The sequence below is a fragment of the Neofelis nebulosa genome, chromosome 8 (genome assembly GCF_028018385.1).
Source record: "Neofelis nebulosa isolate mNeoNeb1 chromosome 8, mNeoNeb1.pri, whole genome shotgun sequence".
NCBI lineage: Eukaryota > Metazoa > Chordata > Mammalia > Carnivora > Felidae > Neofelis > Neofelis nebulosa.
This window is the reverse complement of record NC_080789.1, coordinates 142,502,109-142,526,641: the sequence shown is the minus strand read 5'-3', so window position 1 is coordinate 142,526,641 and position 24,533 is coordinate 142,502,109. Positions and strand designations below refer to the sequence as shown.

The 24,533-nt window shown below is 48.9% G+C and overlaps 1 protein-coding gene and 1 long non-coding RNA gene across 12 annotated transcripts in view; one reads left to right on the top strand and one right to left on the bottom strand.

Moving 5' to 3' along the window:
- The window catches only part of DIP2C (disco interacting protein 2 homolog C), a 416,980-nt gene that overhangs the window by 129,414 nt on the left and 263,033 nt on the right, over window positions 1-24,533 (bottom strand). For all 11 annotated transcript variants that reach the window (XM_058682051.1, XM_058682054.1, XM_058682050.1 and 8 more), the window contains 4 exons: window positions 14,313-14,447; window positions 11,827-11,946; window positions 10,589-10,786; window positions 1,758-1,849 (listed from right to left, as the gene is read on the bottom strand). In XM_058682051.1, coding sequence (XP_058538034.1) covers window positions 1,758-1,849; window positions 10,589-10,786; window positions 11,827-11,946; window positions 14,313-14,447 — 545 coding nt within the window. The remainder of the gene's footprint in view (window positions 1-1,757; window positions 1,850-10,588; window positions 10,787-11,826; window positions 11,947-14,312; window positions 14,448-24,533) is intronic.
- Window positions 18,707-22,423, top strand: LOC131483692 (uncharacterized). The gene is made up of 2 exons (XR_009247880.1): window positions 18,707-19,507; window positions 21,238-22,423. It is a non-coding gene; the product is annotated as an uncharacterized LOC131483692 (long non-coding RNA).

Genomic DNA, 24,533 nt, shown 5'->3' with positions numbered 1-24,533 from the left:
ATTTCTAAAGGAGCCGCCATACTGTTGTCTGCAGTGGCAGCACACCGGGGTTCAATCTCTTCATTCTTGCCAACATTTACTTTCTGCTTTCTGACAACAGCCACCCCAATGGCTGTGGAGTGTGGTCTCACTGTGGTTTTAACATGCAGCGCCCTAACGAGCAGTGACATGGGGCGTCTTTTCAGGTGCTCACTGGCCATCTGCAAACCTTCTCTGGAGAAATGTCTATTCAAGTCCTCTGCCCATTTTTTAAACTTATGTTTTGTTTGTTTGTTTTAGCATAGTGTGGATACTAACCTCTCATCAGATACAGAATTCGTCAATATTTTCTCCCATCTTGTATGTTTCTTTTTCAGTCTCGATAATGTCCTTTGGTGCACAGAAGTTATTTTGATGAAATCCAATTTATGTTTTTATTTTTGTTCCACGGTGTTTTTGGTATCACGTAAAAAAATCATTGCCAAATTCTGTGTTATGAAGCTTTCCCCCATGTTTTATTCTAAGAGTTTTATAGTTTTTGTTCTTTAAGTCTCCGAACCATTGTGAGTTAATTTTTTAATAGACGGTGTAAAAGGTCCAACTTTGTCCTTTTGCTTGTGGGTGGTCTAGTTTTCCCAGCACCATTTGTCGAAGAGACTGTCCTTTCCCCGTGTCATATCTTAACATCCTCGATGAACCTGCTTCACCGTGCACACGAGGGTTTGTTTCTGGGCTCTCTGTTCTACTCCATTCTCCACATCTGCCTTTATGTTAGCACTGCACTGCTTTGATTACTGTAGCCTTGTAGTTTTATAATCAGGGAAGTGCTAAGACCTATAACTGAGATTTACAAGCCACAGGTCAAACTTGTTCAATAAAAAAATGGAAAGAATCATAGTCCACCACAGAAGGCTGGGCCTCTGGTAATCTTCTAAAAAATTCCTCATGACGGGCCCCTGTCTTTATAATATCTTAAGTAAATCACAGCTTCTGTTCTTGTTGGTTTATGGTGCTCAGCACTGATATTTTTACTGAATTCACTTGGGAGTTCTTTGGGCACAGGTAGGATAACCCAGTGTTGGGGTCTCAGATACAAAGCAGCAAATGGAAAAAAAAAGATGCTACATTTGCAGGCAAGAAAATGCGGGTCTAACCCTGCCTCACATCTAAATTGGGGTACAAAGCTTGGACAAGGGTATTAAGTTCTTGGAGTATAACATTGCAAAGGAATACTAACATATTCAATCTGTAACTTAATCAGATTGCAGGAAGAATAAAAATTTGCTTATCGGTTAAACATAGTAGCCTCTATCCAGAAATTTAACACCAGGAAAGGAATGGCACCAGCAGCGTACTGTAAAGATTTCAGTACACTGATGGATGTAAACAAAGTTTTACGTATAATTTGTCCTGCCGGTCCACGTAGATGACACACGAATGTTTCAAAGTAGCAGACGACAGGACAAAGGTTGGGAATGTGGCTCTGGGGTCTGCCAGAAACAGCTGCGAGTGCTGAGCCACTTATGAGTTATGTGCCTTCATCTGATGTGACACTCCCAAGTCTGCACGTCCTCATGGATGAAACAGAAGTACTACAGTTGAACTTACGGGGTTGTTGTAAAGGCTAAATGACATATCGTGTAACTGACCCCGATTCATAGTTAATGTTAAGAAAGCCTGACTTAGCAGCATTAGCATTAGGAGACACTGAACTCTAGAACTTCAAACAGCAGGTGTCTCTGTCGCATACGATGGAGCGTTTGCAGACGTGCACTTACCCTGTCTCCTGGTCGTACCATAGGTTCCTGCTTTGTACCTAATTTATGCAGAATGTTGTAAGCAACCTTCATACTTCTTGTCCACAGTTTGCCTATTAATAAAAATGATAAAGATATAAGTAAGTGGACACATGCATTTCACTTACGTCTCAACATGCACATAACTAGAGACGGTACTCATTCATTTTAAGCCTTCAAGTAACCCTGAGTCCATGGAACCCTGAAGGAAAATAAAAGCCAGAAACTCTGACTCATAACTCTGAGAGGCCTGGAACACTGGAACAAGGTACGGATACACACTCTAAGTGTGCAAAGCAGGTACAGCAAAGCCACAGAACATTTATCATCATAGAAGATGGGAAGATTTCTGGGGAGGAGAGCAGGGACAAGGGCAATAGTGTGTCACTGCCGATTCATGTTACACAAAATGACATGTTTCCACTGTTACCAGGGCCTTGCTCATGAAATGAATGAAATGAATGCAAAGTCAGGACACACTTTGCAAGGCCTGACCCCTCTTCCCTCCCCAAGTCTTGAGTTTCTCAGCATCACATCTTGCTTGTCTTGGGGATTCAGGATTTTTTGAGAGTAATGTTTGAACTTAAAGATGGCGGTAAGTATTCAGAGCGAAAGTTCTGAACTCCAGAAAAAATTGACCACAAAGGAGGATTAAAAACAGGATTGAAGGGGCGCCTGGGTGGCGCAGTCGGTTAAGCGTCCGACTTCAGCCAGGTAACGATCTCGCGGTCCGTGAGTTCGAGCCCCGCGTCAGGCTCTGGGCTGATGGCTCGGAGCCTGGAGCCTGTTTCCGAGTCTGTGTCTCCCTCTCTCTCTGCCCCTCCCCCGTTCATGCTCTGTCTCTCTCTGTCCCAAAAATAAATAAAAAACGTTGAAAAAAATTTTTTTTTAAAAAAATAAAAAAATAAAAAATAAAAACAGGATTGAAAACACACACACACCAGAAAGGACAGCCAGCTTGGAAGAACCTCCAGGGTTCCCACCCCTGCCTCCATTCTAGCACCAGACACTCCTGCACAGGAGGACAGGGCGGGGGACAAAGTGACTCTGACACCTAATATGAGCTCTTAGACACCTAAAGGGCTTCATGATATCAGCTTCCACATGCTTTCAGAAGCAGAAGAGGTGTTAGAAGTTACATTAACATGATCGTTAACAACAGTTAGGAGCAACTTTAACTTTCCCGTAAATACAATCACTGTTTTCATCTTCTTCCTATTTTAAATGTAAGAGTTAAGAAGTTTTATGTTTATAACACTTGTTTTACTTCACATTGGATTTTGCAGCAACCTAAATTAGGGTTATTGTTTATCTTCCACAGGATTTATCAACTTATCTCCTCCTTAGCGATAAAGGGACAAAAGGAATGTTGTTATCTTAATTTCTCTAACTCCTAGGGTATTACTGGTTTACAGTATGTGCTCAATACATGGCCTTCGTTTCACTGATGTCATAGGCAACCTAAAAAGGACAAAATGACAGTATGCTCTTTGGCCATACTTCTTGAGCACTTAGGCTAATTATCAGACACGAAGGTCTTGTCTGTCCTCCACCCTCTTCTCTAGATCTGCCTCAACACTGCAGTCCTCAAGAGTGGCCACCTTACAAGCATCTGGTATTTTGTTAGGTGGCTATATTTTTTCCACAAAAACAGCCACTGGCTATTAGAAATAACTCAGTGATTTTTCATCTAAAGAAAACAAGTATTTTGTGCCTTCAAATCTTTTTAATGTGAACAATATTAGGGAATCACAATTAAATAAACAATTACAATCAATTTGTTGTAACTGAAAAACCCAATGGCTTTGTGAACAAATCCGTTACAGTCAGATGATTAGCAAAGTTATGTTTTGTTACACTTTCAACGTCATTCTCTGTTTGGATATTATCATATATTCATACAGAAGCCAGTCTACAGTCAGGAGCTTGAAAAGAGCAACATACTTTTGGCAAAATACCACTTGCTGTTTTTCAAGGAGAAAAGCTTTGCTGATTTAAGTTGCAGGAGACACAATGGTTCTTTACTGATTTACAGAGGAGAATGAAAAACTTTCCAAACAAGAGAAGTTACTGGGAAAGGGATCAATCAGAATGGAAGGGCAGACTATGCATATTCCCAGAAGCAAATGCAAAACCAGATGTGTAAGAAATGTTAAAAAGACTTTTTCATGCTGAAAAGAAATGGCACTAATAAGTAACAAGAAAATAAATAGAAGTATAAATCCCACTAGGAAAGGTAAATCTAGAATAAAGTTGTGGACTATATAAAGCCAGTATAAAAGGAAAAGGACAAAAGTAGTAAATAGGGACACGCAAGATATCAAGATGTAAAATGTGACATCAAGAACATGAAATGTGGGTGGGAGAGTAAAAATGCACGGGTTTAGAATGTGTTCAAACATAAGTTATCAACTTAAAACTGATGGTTATAAATATAAGTTGTTGTATGTGAGCCTCATGGTAACCACCAAGCAAACACCTCTAGCAGATACACAAATATAAAGGGATAGCAATGTAAGCCTCACACTAAAGAAAGTCATGAAACCACAAAGGAAGAGAAAAGGAACAGAGAGGCCCTACAAAAACAACCGGATAACAATTACCAAAATGCAATGAGTACCTCTTATCAATACTTATTTTAAACGTAGAAGGACTAAATTCTCTCATTAAAAGACACAGAGTGAGTTAATGGGGGAAAACACACACACACAAAAAAACAAGAACAACTGATCTGCTGCCTACAAGAGGCTCCGTTCAGACGTAAGGATGCACACAGAGGAAAGTGAGGGGTTGCAGAAAGACACTCCACAGAAGTGGGGACATAAAGGAAGATGAGTAGCTGTAGTTCTATCAGACAAAACACACTTTAAACCAAAGACTGTAATAAGAGACAAAGAAGGGGAGATACTTAATGATGAAGGGATCAGTCCACTGAGAAGACATAACATTTGTAAACATTTGTGGACCCAATATGGAGGCACCTAAATCTATGAAGCAAATATTCATAGCCCTAAAGGGAGAAATTAACAGCAATATGATAATAGTAGGAACTTTAATACCCCACTCACATCAACGGATAAATCATCTGGATAGAAAACCAGTAAGGAAATAGTGGCCTTGAACAACACATTAGAACATATGGACTTAATTTTTATCAAACACTCCATCCATAAGCACCAAATACACATTCTTCTCAAGTGCACATGGAACATTCTCCAAATCATACGTGAGGCCACAAAACAAATCTCTATAAATTCAAGACTGAAAATATAGCAAGCATCTTTTCTGATCCATAATGGTATGAAGTGAGAAGTCAATTATAAGAAGAAAACTGGAAAATTCACAAGTATGTGGAGATTAAACAACATGCTACTGAACAACCAGTGTGACAACAAAAAATTCAAAGAAGAAATTAAAAAAATACCTTGAGACAAGTAAAAACGGAAATACAACATACCAAAACTTATGATTTGTAGCAAAAGCGGTTCTGAGACGGAAGTCCATAGCAATACAGGTGTACCTCAATGAACAAGAAAAATCTCAACTAAACAGCCTAGTCTTACACCTCAAGGAACCAGGAGAAGAACAAATGAAGCCCAAGCTAGCAGAAAGAAGGAAGTAACAAAGATCAGAGCAGAAATTGTTAAAATAGGGACTAAAAAGGCAATAGAGAAGATCAACAAAACCAAGAGCTGGTTCTTGGAAAAGGTAAACAAAACTGACAACCCTTGGATAGACTCACCAAAAGAAAACGAGAGTGGACTCTCATTTAAAATCTCAGATAAAATAAAAAATGAAAGTTATAACCAACACCACAGAAATACAAAGGATCACAAGAGACCACCAGGAACAATGATATGCCAACAAACTGAAAAAAATGAATAAATCCTAGAAACATACGATCTTCCAACAATGAATCATGAGGAAACAAAATCTGAATAGAATGATTACTAGTAAGGAGATTTAATCAGAAATTTGAAAACCTCCCTACAAACAGAAGCCTTTCCTTATGAATTCTATCAAACATTCAAAGAAGATTTAATACTTATCCTTCCTAAACTCTTCCAAAATAATTAGAGGAGGGGAATGATTCCAAACTCATTTTATGAAGCCAGTGTTACCCTGATACCAAAACCAGACAAGGACACACAAAAGAAATAAGAGGCCCTTACTCCTCATAAACATAGATGCAAAATTCCTCAACAAAATATTAGCAAACTGAATTCAACAATACAGTAAAAGGATCATACACCGTGATCAGTAGGATTTATTCCAGGGATATGTGGATGGCTCAACGCTGTCAAATCGATCAACATGATACACCACATTAACAAAATGAAGAATAAAAATCATTTCTCCATACATACAGAAAAAAGCATTTGACAAAATTCAACATTTTTTGATGAAAAACTCTCAACAAAGGGAATACAGAGGGACCATACCTCAACATAATAAAAGCTATACATTCAAAACCCATAGCTAGTATTGTGTGCCGAGAAAAAAATCAAGACCAGGATGTCCAGTCTCACCACTTTTATTCAATGGTTTTGGAAGTGCTAGCCAGAGTATTTGGGCAAGAAAAAGACTCAAAAGGTATCCATATTGGAAAGGAAGAAGTAAAACTATCTGTATTTGAGGATGATAGGGTTTTATATACAGAAAAACTCTAAAGATGCTACCAAAACCAAAGAAATAAACAAACAAAAAACCCCGTTAGAACTAATCCAAGAATTGAGTAACATTGCAGAGTGCAAACTGATGCACAAAATTCAACAACTGCATTTCTAGAAACAATGAATTATCAGAGAAATTAAGAAAACATTTAGAGTTGCATCAAAAAAGAGTAAGTACCATGAAAAATTTCAACCAAGGGGCTAAAAGACCTAAACTCTGAAAATTATAAGACACTGATGAAAGAAACTGAGGAAGACACAAACAAATGAAAGACATTCCATGCTCATGAACTGGGAGAAATAATATTGTTAAAATGTCTATACTACCCAAAGCAATCTACAGATTTAATGCAATCCCTACCAAAATATCTATGGCATCTTTCATGGAGGTAGAACAAAGAATCCTAACATTTGTATGGAAACACAAAAGGCCCCAAACAGCCAAAGGAATCTTGAGTATGAAGAACAAAGCTGGGGGCAGCTGGCTCCCTGATTTTAAACTGTATTACAAAGCTACAGTAATTAAAACAGTGTGGCACTGGCATAAAACAGACACACATCAATGGAACAGAGAGCCCATAAATAAACTCATGCATATATGTCAATTAGTTTACAGCAAAGGAGTCTAGAATACACAATAGGGAAGAGGCAGTCTCTTCAATAAGTAGTAGTGAGAAAACTGGACAGTCACATGCAGCAGAATGGCACTGAACCACACCTAAAAATTAACTCAAAATGAATGAAAAAAAAATCGAACCTAAGACTTGAAACCATAAAACTCCTAGAAGAAAACAGGTGCTAAGATCCTTGACATGGACCTTGGGGATGAGTTTTTGGATCCGACACCAAAAGCAAAAATAAACAAGTGGGACCATATCACACTAAAAAGCTTTTGTGCAGGACGGGAAACCATCCACACAATGAAAAAGCAAATTACAGAAGATATTTGCAAATCATTTATCCAATAAGGGGTTAACATCTAAGTACAGAAAGGAAACTCAATGGAAAAAAATAATGGATTCAAAAATGGGCACAGGAACTGAATAGACATTTCTCCAAAGACACACAGATGGCCAAAAGACAATGACAGGTACTCAACATCACTCATCACCAGGGAGATTAAATCAAAATCACTGAGCTACCACCTCATACCTGTCAGAATGGCTAGCATCAAAAAGACAGGAGATGACAAGTGTTGGCGAAGATGTGGAGAAAGGGGAACCTCTTACACTGTTGGTGGGAGGGCAAACCGGGCAGCCACTCTGGAAAAACCACTATGGGGGTTAAAACTGGTCATCAACAGATGAGTGGATGAAGAAAAGGTGGTATATGTACACAGGACATTATTCAGCCATAACAAGGCATGAAATCTTGCCATTTACAACAACATGCATGGACTTGGAGGCATCATGCTACGTGAAACAGGTGAGACAGAGAGAGACAAATACCTTGTGATCTCACTCACTTGCAGAATCTAAAACCCAAGCTCATACATATACAGAGAACAGACTGGTGGGGGGGGGGGGAGAGGGAGGCATAAATGGGTGAAGGGGGTCAAAGGTACAAACACCCAGTTATAAAATAAGTCATGAGATGTATAAAATGGTGACCATGGCCAATACCAGTTAATAATAATTCCGTACTATGTATTTGGAAGGTGGGGGACACGAAGTCTCAACTGATTTTGCCAAGTTAAACTGGTATTTTAACTGAGAAAATAGATATTAAGACTCTAAGATAGCTTGTGCATATAGAAAAAAGAAAGAGATGCGGACATGATGCATGCACTGTCTTACTACAGATTAATTTTAATTTCAACTGGATTTCTGTGAGGAGTACGCAACCATAAGAAGAGTGTAGGTCTGAGGAAGCGGGTAGGTGGGTGAGGAAGGGGTTTCAGAGCTCACGCTCAGCACAGCGGCTAAGTCACCTGCGAACAGCAGTGGAGCCTGAGAAACACATCGGCAATAATGCAAAGCATAAACCATGTAGAAAGGTTTCCCAACGCTTTTGTAGCTCAAGCACCTGAATATTTCAAAATATCTGGAGCAAAAGCCAAGTGATAAGTCACAAAAGGAAAGAAGGAAGAAAAGAAAAAGAGGAAGAGGGAGGGAGGGAGAGAGGAGAGGGAGTTTGCCTGGTAATAAAAGCGCACTGCAGCAAAGTAGAATAAATTTGCAGGTATCGTGCTGAGAACAGGAGGAAGCGAAGATTCATGATAGAAGGAAATTAGTTGCTTAGCATGATTTATTTTTATTAACTGAAGATTGTAAGATGGTGTTTTATTCGTATTGGTAAATGGAGAACAGTGGATTGTTCTACAGGGCTGTTAACCTTCACTCCCTGTATTTTCCATCAAAGATCCCAAGTTTCTCAGCTACCATCTGGCTTTGCAGGAAGTTAAATGAGAGCCGAAAGTGAACTACAAGACTGTAAACAGTCCAGTCTGCCAATGAGACCGAGTTCCTTGGTATGAGAACAATTCTTATTCAGTGAGCTCTTCTCTGTATTCTGAGCAACACCCAGCCATTACAGGTTCATCTACCTCAGTGTTTCTACCTATAAAGCACTTTTCTACAGTTTTTCTCGTATTGGCCAACACTTCCCTTTTACATCCTGATGAACTATCACCATGTTTTTGGAAATGCATTGCTTACATTTCTTTAACAGGTCAAAACCAAGAGTGACCCACAGCATATGCCTCATACAGATGAGTAAATGCAAGAAAACATAGATGACTGAAGAGCAGGGGCTGTGATGCTGGGGTGTAGACACACTTCCCTTAGATAGCCAAATTCCCTCAGATAACTTTCGGCGTCCATCTTACACCACAGCTCGCAGTAACGTGCACGAAGGCAAAGTCAGCGCTTCTCTGCTCTTTGTTCCCTCAGGAGAAGGGCTGCCCTTCCGACCGGAGTCCTCAGCCTGGAGAACCGTGTCTCCTTCTCTGATGCCCTGCCCTGCGCTGGGCAGGTACACAGTTAGCGCCTCGCGCATCTCAGCGCACACTTGTAGGCAGCAAGGTGGGCGCTTCGCTGCGTGTGCACACGGTGGGTCCTAGGAGTCCCCGTACATGGCAGATGATCTCTGGAAGAAGCTAAGGAGTGACAGTTCCAGCCACACCACCAGCTTCAGGGCTGGGTCTGGCCAGGGATGGGGGTCACTAAGGAAAGTCTTCCACTTACTTGACTAACACCTATTTCCAAAGGGCATAATGAAAAAATCCAGGTAAGCCTCACCATGGGTGAAATGCTCTTTATCCACTTAGAAATACCCAACATTGCCAGAAAATGGCAAAGCTGGGAGACATATGCTCCTAAACCCCAAACCCATTTCTGTCCATGAGATGCACAGGTAATGCTGGAGTCTACAGCAGGTACCCCCTGAGGCCCCACATCCCAAAAGGCTGGACTCTATGTCGCTTATCGTAACATGGGCCAATGTAGAAATGAGCCACCTTCCTACTCCACGTAAGAGCACTGCTGCCAGGGACACAAAACTTCGATCTAGACACAGGTCACCTAATCTCACACGTGCAGACAGAGGAGGGACAGCTCTGGTCTTTCTGTTATTCAGCTGGTCTCTCTGCAAAGCTGCAGCAGGTGCTGTGACAGTAACCCAACCACCTGCTTTCTCCTTGGCCCCTTACCCAGGGAACAAAGAGAACGAAATCTTTCTGGTACAGAAAACTACTTCCAAAAGTTCACAGATTTCATTAATTGTACTGAATGAAGAACTAAAGAAAACCCTGTTTCTCTTGCTTTTTTGAGTAATCACTTTGGAAATGGTTTTTGTTTTTTCTGAAGGATACACATAAAAGAGTTTAGATACATATTCTTTAATTACCCATCCTTCCTGAAGGCACGACTTGCAAGAACATCACATGCATGTTCCAAGAGGTAAAATCCACTATCTTATTAGGGTTATGACTGATTCTTTTTGTACCCATTTCTGGATTTTACTCCAAAAACGCTTAATAAGTAGTAACTTTTCATATTCAAATTAAGTGCTTTCCCTAAAATATTCCCTTTCTAAGTCCATTTTGTTTCTGTACTGGATTTACAAACGTAAGTGAAGCACCCCAAAAGTGGCTGTTGTATGCAGGCAGAGTCAGGAAGGTGAAGCGGCATACGGAATTACCGTAAGTGAGGATGTACAGGGGCTTCCCGTTCGTGTCCATCGTGGTCAAGCATGGGGCCTTCGGGGAGATGGTCCCCCACCGCTGCAATGCAGCCTCTAGCGATGGCGGCCAGTTCGTCACCACTCCCAGCTGCTCCCCACGTACCGCCAACATCTGCGCTCCCTCTGGCTTTGGCTGGTTCGGATCCGGTTGCTGAACTAAATACATTGGAAGTTTTTTAAAAAAATACATGCATATTAGCACAATCACCGTTCTCTTCCTTTTAAAGAAGGTAGAAGACTTACACATGTTTATTGGTGGACTGAAAACATGCACACGTGCTTTTCTAGAATCACAGCCAGGACCTATATGCTAGCTTCACGGACGTAATGGAAGCACTTAATTCTTATACTTTCTAAGGCAATGTTGGGATGGTGAATATAGGGAGACCTGAGTGCATCTGTAAACTGACAGATGAACTGTGTATTTTAACATGCCTGGACTCTGGGATTGCAACAGCTGTTCAAAATATCAACTCCTGATGTACATACACTAGTAATTCTGGACTCCAGAGCTCAAATTTTGTTAAATTATATTTTGCCCTTAAACATGGGGATGTAAGTTTGAATTTGCAACAATTACTATCAATAAACAACCCAAGTACATTTTCTTGAGTAAAACAAAAAATGGCCTATAATGCAATACAATCTTCCCAACTCTTTAGTTTACGTTAGCAACTGTTACGCTTCTCACTTTTAGAAAAGGATTCTCTCCCTCACAGTCTGCGATTGACAATCTCCCCCTGCTGGCCAGAGAATCAGCAGTGTCTTACTTGTGGTACAAAGAACAAGAAAATAAGGAATCTGGGTTTGACGTAGTCCTGAATTTGCACAGAGGGGCAGGAAATGAGCCCAGCCGCATGCACACTCTGCCTTCCTCTTAATGAGCTTACGCAGAGAGCACGTGTCACCTTGAGTCACGGTTTTGTATGCTTCCCCGCATTTCTGCTACCTGGTGGAGGCCGGGCTCATGGCCGTGACTGCACCCTGGGAGGGCCACAAACATGCAGCCTGGGTGTCTATCCTGCCTTGCCCGCACTTAGCCTGTCTTTAAAGGCGGCTTTGGGAACAGTGCCTACAGTCTCTAGAGAAGATTCTTGTCTTGCAGGGGTGCCAAGACTGTTACTCGTAACAGCCCAGTCATGACAGTCCCTGGGATCACGCAGACAGAGTAAGTGGGGAGCGGAGGCCCCTCTCACCTTCCAGCAATTCTTCAAAGTCATCAACAAAGAATTCCCGTAACGGCGGCCGCTTCGGTCGTTTGAGCGTATTGACGAGCTGTTGAATTTTCGCTGACACCCGGCTACTTACTGGCACCCCTGGAAAACAGACCCACCGACAGAAGAAGGACCAGTCAGTACCTCACCAGCTGAACAAGCAGCCACAGGAAAAATGGTCGTGACACCAGTGCCAGGGCCCCATATTGAGGGTCCTGCAATTGCCACCCAGGACACCCCACCCGGCAAGAGCTTGCCCCTGAGTAGATGTCAGGGTGCAGTGGTCCCACTAGCACCACAGGGTCTGCAGAGACCCCTGGAATGATGCTGCAGATGTCCTGCTGGGGTTGGGGGAGGGGCACCAGACCCTGGGCTGCACCCAATCACACCTCCCATTCCTGAAACAGGATCTGCTCCCCTGTCCTTCTCCGATGGAGTTCTGAGAGCTGTCTCTGGAGACCACCAGCACTGCCCTCTCTGGGGCCAGAGTGGCCTGCCCAATGTGCCAGGCACATCCTGACACGAGGGCGGGGCACCCAGGCTCTGCGGGCTCCGTGGCAGGCCTGCACTCTGACTATCCAGTGGCCCTCGTCCATGCCTCAGTTTCTGCTCACCTGAGTGCATGTTCAGCCAGTGCTTCCTGAGCACAGCAATTTAAATGCTCTTAATTTTTTGCATAACCCAAAACACCAGGATACGGCACATATTCACATGTACACACAAAAATAAACTCCGTATCATAACAACATATTTCTTATCTACAACAACGAACAACATCAATTTTGGAAACTGAATAAATAATTGCCAAAAAGGCAGAAAGATTTTTAAACGCCCCAAATTAACAAATACAAGGAGCATCAGGGTGCTGACATCCTCAAGCCAGACAAGAGTGTCCTTGTAGCACATTCTACTCCGCGGAGAGGTCCTGCAAGGGAACCAGGCTGGAAGGGGCTTTCCCGAAACCCTGGCAGAGCTGCCCTCCTCCTCCTCCTCCTCCTCCTCCCCCTCTCCCACTGATGGTCATGTATCATAAAGACAGATCTCAGTGTCTGGAACAAATATGACAGATCTCAAGGAAGCTTTTTATCAAATAAAAAGCTTTTTCACAGATAGCCTCAAAATATATTGGGCACTTGCAGAATTGAAACATTAAATATTTTATAGTTTGGGAAACATACAAAGATATAGCACCCAGAATTCTCAATATCTAAACACAGTATTTCTCCATTAAGTGCCCCACTGAGTAGGTTCGGGTGAACAGAAGGTCGTCTCCCACTGCCACTGGTGCTCCAGCTCGGCCACAACACGCAAGAGTCCTCCTGAGGACCCCGCCCCGAGCCTGTGATGGGTTAGGGCTGGGAGGGTTCCAGAATCTGTTTTCTGACAAGGTCCTGGGTGACTCTGATACAGGGGTCATTGCATACAGAGAAACAGAGGACACAGAGGACTCACGTGGTGTCAACGGGACAACATGAATTTACCTAGGGGAACAGACAAAGGCAGACTTCACAGACAACAAAGCTATTAAATGGTGACAAGAATAACAGTAACAACCGACTGGATACAGGATGACTTTTAACAGGGACACAAAGCAACACTGGCACTGCGAGCACCCCAGGGAAACCAGGGCGGCTCACCGACCCCAGGGGCGTGGGACTGGAACGAGGACTGGGCATGCCACCCGACAGACAGGTCAGGGCCTTCCTCGCCAGCCCCAAACCACACAGTGCCACAGGACACACACCCAGAGGGATGGACAGCACACCAAGGCCACTCTGGCTGCCTTCACGAAAATCACATCTTACATCACCCCTGGGTCTACCACACTCTCGCGGCCTGGGAAGGGCTGAGCACATGGAAAGCAGAATAGAGCATGGGGTTGACGCCCAAGTCTGCTTCTCCAGACCGGGTCACAGAAACGGCCACCATACTCAGAATGTACTGACACAGAAGGACGAGGAATGAGGGAGAGCCCCCACTACTGTACTCGATCACCGCTGACATTTTTTTTTCCGATATGGAGGAAAAAACCCTCTTTCTTCAGAAGTCTAAAGCATCACACTAGCCCATACATGTCAATCATCGGTTTACATTTAACTTCATGTTATCCTTCTCCTAACTGCTCATGGTCTTAACACTTCCATGCTAATTTCTTAACTGCCGAACCAACATTTGTTACTGATTAGCAAACACGTCAGACTCACAAAATTTCTGTTTTCTTCTCATGACTGAGTTCCCCCCACACTGATATTTTTTCCTACAAGGAAACACTCTTGGACAACTTGGAGATCATTTGCATCTCTTGTCCCCGTGCCACCTTCCATGGGAGCCACGTAAAGAAGGTGATAAACCAGGTTCCGTGAGTCGCTTTGTATCTACAAGAAACACATCCAATCCTGCACACAGAAGGGCAACTTACTAGAAATGAGGATTTATAAAGAAGGAGAAATGATTGTCAGAAGACCTACCATCGCCAGTCTCCATGAGCTCCGCGTTGCCATACTTTGGTGCCGTCCGTGATGTCGTTGAGCCTTGTGGCCTTTCTACTTGTATCGAGTGTTCTGAGGTGTAAGTGGTTACATCAGGAGGTGCAGAGTGATTTTCTATAAAGAAGCAAATTACAAGTTTTCGGATCATCACAATGGAGTTATTCTGAAGGGTAAGTGAGCAAGGGGGCTTCAAAAACTGCCACATCCCAAGAAAGGGCCAAGAATCTGAATCCAAGTGCACCACAAAAATGTCAGGACAAAGATTATGTCTCAGGCAGTTTATACTTCTCAAGATGGAACCGCACTGGTACAATGATATTACAGCGGGAGCCGCATCAACGCGGCACTTTAAAATGACGTTTTCAAACAGCCAGTGGAAAGAGAAATATTTTAAGTTATGGGTTTGTTCATAAAGGGTAACTTCCTTGTCTGTCCTAACAGAGACAGTGAGGAGCTCAAGCTCTACAGGTAGAGAGCCTGGGGCTTGTATCCCAGCTTCCTCCAGGCCCCAGGAGGCGTGTCGGTGCCCTCCTCCACTAAATGGGAATGACATGGCCAGTCCCCTGCAGGGTACAGTGAATGGATTAAACACACGTAAAGCTCTTAAGATACTTTATGATAGAAGGTAAGCATTCAAGAAGTATTAGCTGTTCTATTTGTTTTAGCACGCATGATACTGAATAATCATTCCAAAGTATGTTTATAACCAGCATGTATCGGCGCGGTATCACCCACGAGACTGGCCCCAGTCCCTCCCCACCGCGACAGTCACTACGAAGGGAAGCACTCACTGGTTAAGTGGGGGAAGCACAATTTTTGTATTTACTAAATAAGGCATTAAGAAAAGTGTGTCAAGGAGACCATCCATGACACGTTGCATACCCTCAGTTCTAACCACGGGCATTATACCATTAACTCTGATTTGGTTATCCTTACTAGGCAGCAGCTTGACCGGGTTTCTGTGGCTCCGCATAATTAGAAGCACATGCTCCGTAGCCGGCCTGTCTCCTCTGGATGTTGCCCCACTTCAGCACCACATAGGAGGACTGTTTAAGCACTGAAACCACCAACCAAAAGCACAAGAAAGACGACAAACATGGTGCCAAACAGATCGCGTAAAGAACACCTTCTATAGTCCAAGGTGATAAAAGAGGTAGAGCGTTACCCTGTTGGCCCTCAGCTGGGAACACGCATGCCGGGGACTCAAACTTCAGCCGTTCTGCACGTGTCCTCAGAGAACCGATTTACAGTTACAAATAGTTTGCCCAAGTAGGCGGGTCTGCAACTATGCATGCACAGAGACTGCGGAGTGACCGACTACGGAAGTGATCTCCCATCACGAGGGGACGCCACAGCGGAGGGAGATTAACACGCACCCCTAGGCAAGCTTCATGGGGGCAACCCCCCAGCGGCCAACACATCCCGATGTGCCTGGATGGTCCGAGGCATGCCGACCCTGCAGGCACACGGACACACCCATGGCCCTGGGAGCTGGGCTGCCGGCGTCACAGGGTTTGGTCGTCTGCTCGTCGCTGATCCCCTAGGACCAGTTACTAACCAACCTATGCTTTAGGGTCCTTCTCCGTAAAACGGGGATGGTGATGATAACACCTACCTTAAGCGGTAAACACACAGAGGCACCCAAGCGCTGCTACCATTAGGCGCACAGCACAGATGTTTGCCAAAGGGAGCCCGTGAACGCACCTGCAAGGGCAGCACAGGCAGGAGCGGAGCCCCAGATGGCAGCGGTCGTGCAGTCTGAACCCGGAATCTCCGCACGGCAGACAAGCGGACGAGAGCGCCAAGCACAGCCCGCAGCAGACAGCTGGGTTCTCCACGTCTCACCTCCCTTTTCCAGGAGTGTTTGCCCCCGCATGAGCTGAACTGTGTCCCCGCTAAGTCCCACGTGCAAGTCCTCACCCCGAGGGCCTCAGAATGCGAGTGCACACTGAGACAGGTTTTTAGAGGGGTCACCAGGTATCCTCCTGAGGTAGTCGGAACAGACACACACAGAAGAACGACCGCGAGAGGACACGGAGAGAGGGCGGCGTCTGCACGTCCAGCAGAGAGGCCTCGGGAGGAACCAGCCCTGCCCACACCCGGATCCTAGACTCCCCGCCTCCAGTAGGCAGGGCAGTGAACTCTGCTGGTTAAGCTCCAAGTCCAGGGTGCTTGTCACGGCAGCCAAAGCGGCCTCACACACCCCCAAAGGACAATTTCCTGGATCTTAGCTCAGAAAAGGAACACCTCTGACAAGGGCGAGTAGGCAGCTCTGTCCGGTCACCGAGCGATGTGTGGCAGGGGGACTCGTGTCGCCTCTTCAATGTCTGAGACGCCGTTTCCACCTTCCTTTTCAGCCCTACCCGCGCTTCGACCAAAAAGACTTGCCTTGGCAATAAAAACGCTGACTCTGTGGCTAAACGGTACGCTCGCTGGGGTCTCCTATCTTGAATGAAGGCACAGCAGGCAGCAGAGCGAAATGACAAAGATCCAAGCCAGCCACCTAGCACGGAAGCGGAGAGGCGCTCACCGCGCTGGGGCCTCACTCAACGTTCGTGTGAACCTACATCGCCAGGCAGCCACGTCGCGGGCTCACGTCCGGGTGTGCCTACGTCACCGGGCAGCCACGTCGCGGGCTCACATCCGCGTGAGCCTACGTCGCCGGGCAGCCACGTCGCTGGCTCACGTCCGCGTGTGCCTACGTCGCCGGGCAGCCACGTCGCCGGCTCAGGTCCGCATGAACCTACGTCGCCAGGCAGCCACATCGCCGGCTCATGTCCGCGTGTGTCTACGTCACCAGGCAGCCACGTCGCGGACTCACGTCCGCGTGTACCTACATCACCAGGCAGCCACGTCACCGGCTCACGTCCGCGTGAGCCTACGTCGCCGGGCAGCCACGTCGCGGGCTCACGTCCGCGTGTGCCTACGTCGCCGGGCAGCCACGTCGCCGGCTCACGTCCGCGTGTGTCTACGTCACCAGGCAGCCACGTCGCGGGCTCACGTCCGCGTGTGCCTACGTCACCAGGCAGCCACGTCGCGGGCTCACCTCCGCGTCAGCCTACGTCGCGGGCTCACGTCCGCATGAACCTACGTCGCCAGGCAGCCACATCGCCGGCTCACGTCCGCGTGTGTCTACGTCACCAGGCAGCCACGTCGCGGGCTCACGTCCGCGTGTGCCTACGTCGCCAGGCAGCCACGTCGCGGGCTCACGTCCGCGTGTGCCTACGTCGCCGGGCAGCCACGTCGCCAGCTCACATCCGCGTGTGTCTACGTCACCAGGCAGCCACGTCGCGGGCTCAGGTCCGCGTGTGTCTACGTCACCAGGCAGCCACGTCACCGGCTCACGTCCGCGTGAGCCTACGTCGCCAGGCAGCCACGTTGCGGGCTCACGTCCGCGTCAGCCTACGTCGCGGGCTCACGTCCGCATGTGCCTACGTCGCCAGGCAGCCATGACGCGGGCTCACGTCTGCGTGTGCCTACGTCACCAGGCAGCCACGTCGCCGGCTCACGTCCGCGTGTGTCTACGTCACCAGGCAGCCACGTCGCGGGCTCACGTCCGCGTGAGCCTACGTCGCCAGGCAGCCACGTCGCCAGGCAGCCACGTCGCCGGCTCAGGTCCGCATGAACCTACGTCGCCGGGCAGCCACGTCGCCGGCTCACGTGCACATGTGTCTACGCCACCGGGCAGCCACGTCACGGGCTCACGTCCGCGTGTGCCTACGTCACCAGGCAGCCACGTCACCGGCTCACGTCCGCGTCAGCCTACGTCGCGGGCTCACGTCCGCGTGTGCCTACGTCGCCAGGCAGCCACGACGCGGGCTCACGTCTGCGTGTGTCTACGTCACCAGGCAGCCACGTCGCGGGCTCACGTCCGCGTGTGCCTACGTCGCCGGGCAGCCACGTCGTCGGCTCAGGTCCGCATGAACCTACGTCGCCGGGCAGCCATGTCGCCGGCTCACGTGCACGTGTGTCTACGTCACCAGGCAGCCACGTCGCCAGCTCACGTCCGCGTGTGTCTACGTCACCAGGCAGCCACGTCGCGGGCTCACGTCCGCGTGAGCCTACGTCGCCAGGCAGCGACGTCGCGGGCTCACGTCCGCGTGTGCCTACGTCACCAGGCAGCCACGTCGCCAGCTCACGTCCGCGTGTGTCTACGTCACCAGGCAGCCACGTCGCGGGCTCACGTCCGCGTGAGCCTACGTCGCCAGGCAGCGACGTCGCGGGCTCACGTCCGCGTGTGCCTACGTCGCCGGGCAGCCACGTCGCCGGCTCAGGTCCGCATGAACCTATGTCGCCGGGCAGCCACGTCGCCGGCTCACGTGCACGTGTGTCTACTTCACCAGGCAGCCACGTCGCGGGCTCACGTCCGCGTGTGCCTACGTCACCAGGCAGCCACGTCACCGGCTCACGTCCGCGTGAGCCTACGTCACCAGGCAGCCACGTCGCGGGCTCACATCCACGTGAACCTACATCACCAGGCAGCCAGGTCACCAGGCAGCCATGTTGCCAGCTCCGCGTCCACGTGAACCTACGTCACCAGGCAGCCACGTCGCAGGCTCATGTCCGCGTGTGCCTACGTCACCAAACAGCCACGTCACCAGGCGGCCACATCACTGGGAGTGGCCAGTCTGGGCTGCGCAGCGAGGCGCGAACATTGCAGGGCCTCCACTCTGAAACAGGGAAGTAATAATTCCAATGCATCTGGTGACTAAGAAGTAGGAGCGGTGACAGTTGGGTGACTCCAAAATGCCTTCCAAACTTACTTCTACATCATCTCCCCTCCCTCTCAACCTGCTCACAAATCGCACATGTAGCCATGGTGGGGTCACTGCCCCCGCAGCCGGCATCCGGGAGGGCACCAGAGGACGCCGCGCTGCCGTGACACGGGGCTCCAGGGACTTAACTAGGCTGCCTCGAAGCCTGTGTGTGACAGGTACTGGAAGCGCGGCTCAAGGACTGTAAGGCTCATCTGCTCCTGGGGTGAGGCCACAGATGTCCACCTAGAGTAGGAGAACTTTGAGATCATCAGACCAGGTCTCCATCTTCTGCCAAAGCGAGTTCACTGCTTATCAATTTCCCTGTACTTTTAAAATAAAGAAAAAATGGTGGCCATCCTCCAGCCACCTGTCAAGGGTCACCTCTGCTGTGAACCCCACCCAGAGCTGCCCCCACAGGTGGGTTCTGTATCATCTATGCCATAGGACTTTTGTCCCCAGCAGCAGATGGTTGCTTCAGAATCTGCAATGCATGATAGCACGGGAGGGGAGTGGTTGGGAGAGGGGTGAGAGGAAGGAGAGAGACAGAGAGAAAGAGGAGGGGGGAGGGAAGGAGAGACGAGGCGGGGAGGGAAGGAGAGAGGAGGGCAGGAGGGAAGGAGAGAGGAGGGGAGGAGGGAAGGAGAGAGGAGGGGGGAGGGAAGGAGAGAGGAGGGGGGGAGGGAAGGAGAGAGGAGGGGGGGAGGGAAGGAGAGAGGAGGGGGGAGGGAAGGAGAGACGAGGGGGGAGGGAAGGAGAGACGAGGGGGGAGGGAAGGAGAGAGGAGGAGGGAGGGAGACGGAGGGAGGGGGTTGGGACAGGGGGGAGAGAGGGGTGAGAGGAAGGGGAGAGAGAGAGAGGAGGGGGAGGGAAAGAGAGGGGGAGGGAAGGAGAGAGGAGGGGAGGGGGAGGGAAGGAGAGAGGAGGGGGGTGGGAGGGAAGGAGAGAGGAGGAGGGTGGGAGGGAGGAGGGAGTGGGAGAGAGGAGGGAGGGGGTTGGGATGGGGGGAGAGGAAGGAGGGAGAGAGGAGGGGGTGGGAGGGAGGGAGACGGAGGGAGGGGGTTGGGATGGGAGAGAGGAAGGAGGGAGAAAGAGAAAGAGGAGGGGGAGGGAAGGAGAGAGGAGGAGGGTGGGAGGGAAGGAGAGAGGAGGAGGGTGGGAGGGAGGAGGGAGTGGGAGAGAGGAGGGAGGGGGTTGGGATGGGGGGAGAGGAAGGAGGGAGAGAGGAGGGGGTGGGAGGGAGGGAGACGGAGGGAGGGGGTTGGGATGGGGGGAGAGGAAGGACGGAGAGAGGAGGGGGAGGGAGAGAGGAGGGGGTGGGAGGGAGGGAGACGGAGGGAGGGGGTTGGGACAGGGGAGAGAGGAAGGAGGGAGAGAGAGAAAGGAGGGGGAGGGAAGGAGAGAGGAGGAGGGTGGGAGGGAGGGAGAGAGGAGGGGGTGGGAGAGAGGAGGGAGGGGGTTGGGACAGGGGGTAGAGGAAGGAGGGAGAGAGGAGGGGGGAGGGAGGGAGATGGAGGGAGGGAGATGGAGGGAGGGGGTTGGGACAGGGGGGAGAGGAAGGAGGGGGAGAGAGAGAAAGAGGAAGAGGAGGGAAGGAGAGAGGAGGGGGGTGGGAGGGAGGGGGTTGGGATGGGGGGGAGAGGAAGGAGGGAGAGAGGAAGAGGAGGGGAAGGAAGGGATAGGCGAGAGGAGGAAGGGGGTTGGGAGAGGAGTGAGAGGAAGGAAGGAAGGAGAGAGAAAGATGAGTGGGAGGGAGACAGGAGGTGGGGGAGTGAGAAAAGAGGGAGGGAGGAGAGAGAGGGAGGGAAAGGAGGGGGGCATGGAGGGAGGCTGGTCTTCCGGCTGAACCTGGAAACTCCCTGCCTCCTGACCTAGCTCCTTCCAGCTCTCAAGGTCCAGACCGCTGGGTCCTTCTTGGACGCTGAGGTTACTCCACCTGCCCGCATCCTCGGCACTTGGCCAAGGCTGAAGAAAGACTTCAAAGAATGAATGAACAGAACCTGAAGTAAATTAAGGATACCTGACAACCCGAGAGAAAATGCCTCTGGTTCTAACACCGGCGGACGTGTTAATTCTGACTGTATGCCTGGGGATCCCCAGGGTAAGTGGTGATAGATCCCACTTTTTAAACCATATTAACTATTTTTCAGTCCCCAGACAGCTTCTAAGTGAAGAGAGGAACGGCAGAAAACCTGGTTTTGGCATGTAGAAGGCAACGTGCTTCAGGGCCACTGACCGACACAGATGATACACTACGGGCTTCCACTCGTGGAGAATGCTCCCCTGGAGTCCCCCCAACCTGACAATGTTACCGTGGAGAAGGGAGCAGTGGGGATCCCTGCTCCATGGCCCTGAGGCCACTCTGTCCACCCCGCCGCGCCGGCCTGTGCGCCTTCCAGGTGGTTCCTCGATGAAACGGTGGTGGGGAGCCACACAGGACCTTCCCAGAGAGAAGGGGCTGGCCCTCACGAGGGTCAGAACATCAGCTTCCCGCTTGGGTCCGTCCTCCACGCACAACCGACTGGGAAAGAGGACTCCCTGCGGTCTCACCTGCGGGGTCTGCTGACCGGCTCCTGGTGGTGGTGACCCACTCCTGCCTTCCAGTTGGTAGGCACGACATCCACAGACTGGACCCGGACGTGGCTGCAGGACAGCCTGGCGGTTTATACGCCAGCACCTCTCCGGCCACAGTTCCGAGTCGGGGCCGACCTAGGACCGCCTCCCTCCCACACGATGCTACGTGATTCCGTGAAGACGTGAGAGCCACTGTCAGGTCTCTGGAAGTGCACGCTAACATCGGAATGGGAGCCTTCATCTTCACACAGGAGCCTCTGGATTTTTATATGCATAATTTCAAGTCCGCGATGAGAGGCGAGAACTGCCAGGAAGACTGCACAGACCTCGGGCCCTGTGGGGGTGTGATGGGGACACCGAAGTCTTCATTCTTCACGCAAAGTTTAACTGGGCTTTTGTCTGGAAAAGAGCTCTCCTCTGTTGTAACAGGCAGGGCCGCACCCGAACGGAGACACCACAGGAGACAGGGAACCAGCACCATGAGCAGGCACCCCCACATCCCACAGGTCTGTGTCTGGTCCTGCTGACCACTGACCAGCTGGCTGCCCTGCAGTCTCATGTCAACTGTCCTGAGCCTTAGTCTCCCGACTGCAGAACAAGGCGGCCACCACCCCTCACCGGGCTGCAGGAACTAAGTGACAGGGCACCCTGACTCCCTGCTGCAGGCTTCCCTCCACCTTTTCCTCCCTTAGGTGGGAACCCTGCCCCGGGAAAGAACCTGTGAAACTCATGTGCATAAAGCCATAAATAATTGTGTTACTACTTTAAGAGTTAAATGTTTTTAAATGTTGCAAAAAACCAGAAAAGGCGCATCTCTTTCGTGAGCACCGAGTGACTGTGCAGGCCAGGGAGGTATTCCTGCTGAATGGCACACACAGTGCATGAAGGGTTAGGACACTTTGGGATCCAAAAATCTTTACTTTCATTCTAAGTATAAAATCCAAATAAGCAAAATTTTGAGAGGTGGAGGTCCCAGGCGCACTTCTGCAAAGAGACAGGAGCAGACCTGTGTCCTAGTAACACTGAAGGAGCAACACACTCCGAACAGCATGGAGGGAAAGGACACGAGGGCACAGGGGCCGTCACGGTCCAGACGGAGGGTGAGGGGCCAGGAGCAGTCACGAGAGAAGAAGGTGTGCAACACACGTGGCAGCCAAACACCCAGAACGTGGACACGCATGGTTCGTGGGAATGAGGAGCCGAGGATGCTAATGCCTGGAGCCTGCTCCTCGAGGGACCAACTCTCTGGCATGCTGGCCTTGGGGTACAGGGGCCAGTGGGCCGTGTCGGGAGGCACTTGGAAACGGGGGCCGTGAAGGATTTCTTGGTGGGAGATGCAGATCTGAGCATCAGTGAAAAGCAGGTGGCCTTGAAGACCACAAGTCATGTGTGAGTGCATGATGTCAGCGAGAATGTGGAGACACAAGGGCAGGACAGGAGCCACCTGGGGGGAGGGTAGGAACAGGAGGCCATGAGTGCCAGTGACACCCCCAGCTGGGTGGGAAAGAACCGACCTCCTGGGACCCAGCATCAGAGCAGAGGATGAGCCTTCGAAGAGCGAGCACCTCTGTCCAGAAAAGGAAACAGGAAGACACAGCAGAGACACGAGACATCTGCTGGTAAGGTGTCCATGAAACGTGACACAGGGGTGAGAAGCCTGACAAGAGAGGAGGGTCCTTCTCACAAGCCGGGATTGTCAGCCCCAAATCACCAAAGGAGCCCCCCAAAACCTATAATGGATACCAGAGTCTCCACTCTGCCAGAGTTATCTGACACATGGTCCGGGTTCTCCTTCTGGCCGTCTCAGAAGCATGGTTTACAGTGCTCTGAACAGGAGTGTCAAAATTATGATCATAGGACAGCCTGCCACCCATTTTTATAAATAAAGTTTTACTGCCACACTGACATGCCCTCATGTTTCCAGATTCCTTAGTACTAGAGAGCAGACAGGAGAAGTATCAGAGCACACCGCTGGGCCCATAAAGCCTCAGTCATTTACTCTCTGGCCCCGTGAAGGAAAAGCTTGCTGAGCCAGCTGTGTAGTCTAGCTGTGGGAGACGGAGCAGGGGGACCCCAGCTCAAGCGAGCGAGCTTTGCCATCACCACCATCCTTGACAGGTATTTGATGTTTTAAGACTAAGTGTCTGAAAAGTATCAATGCAGAGATTATGAGAGAATTCAGTACTTCAGATATTATACATAAATACGTGAGGGTAAGTTATCAAGCGCTCAGAATAAATCCCCTAGGAAAGAGGCGTCTACATACAAATACACAGTAGCCACACTCCGGGCTAATCACGCAACAAGTGTGTGGGAGTGGGAGCGCCCTCTGATCTCCACCTTAGCAGGATCAGATGCAGGAAACCTGATGAGAACTAGCTTGCTTACGTGGTACACAGCAAACACAGTGTTCACGTCGACGAATCCTACAACACTCTGGAAATGGCAAGTACTTCTGTGAACCTCTGGCTAATGACAACACACCCAGCATACGCTAATGGAACCCCAGTGATGATGCCTCCGCTGTGTCGGTCAGCAAAGGGTGACACAGACCTCACCACCACGGTACCTGTGGCCACAAAATGAGAGACAAGAGCTCAAGCCAAAGTCTATTTGCTGAACGTACAAATTTTATTATAAATGTACAACTACATTATCTACTCTGCTTTGTTCTTACTTCTTCGTCTAGAAACATACCAATAGTTTCTGCCCAAATTTTCCACTTCCGTGTAGTAACTAATTCATTTTCCTCTCACGCTTTTTGGGAACAAGCCTCCTGGAGTTTAAAAGCGTTCCGCTAATTTTCCTACTGAGTGACGCTCCTCGACTTTCGATACTGATACAGTACTTGAGGGGTGTTAATCCTGCCTGT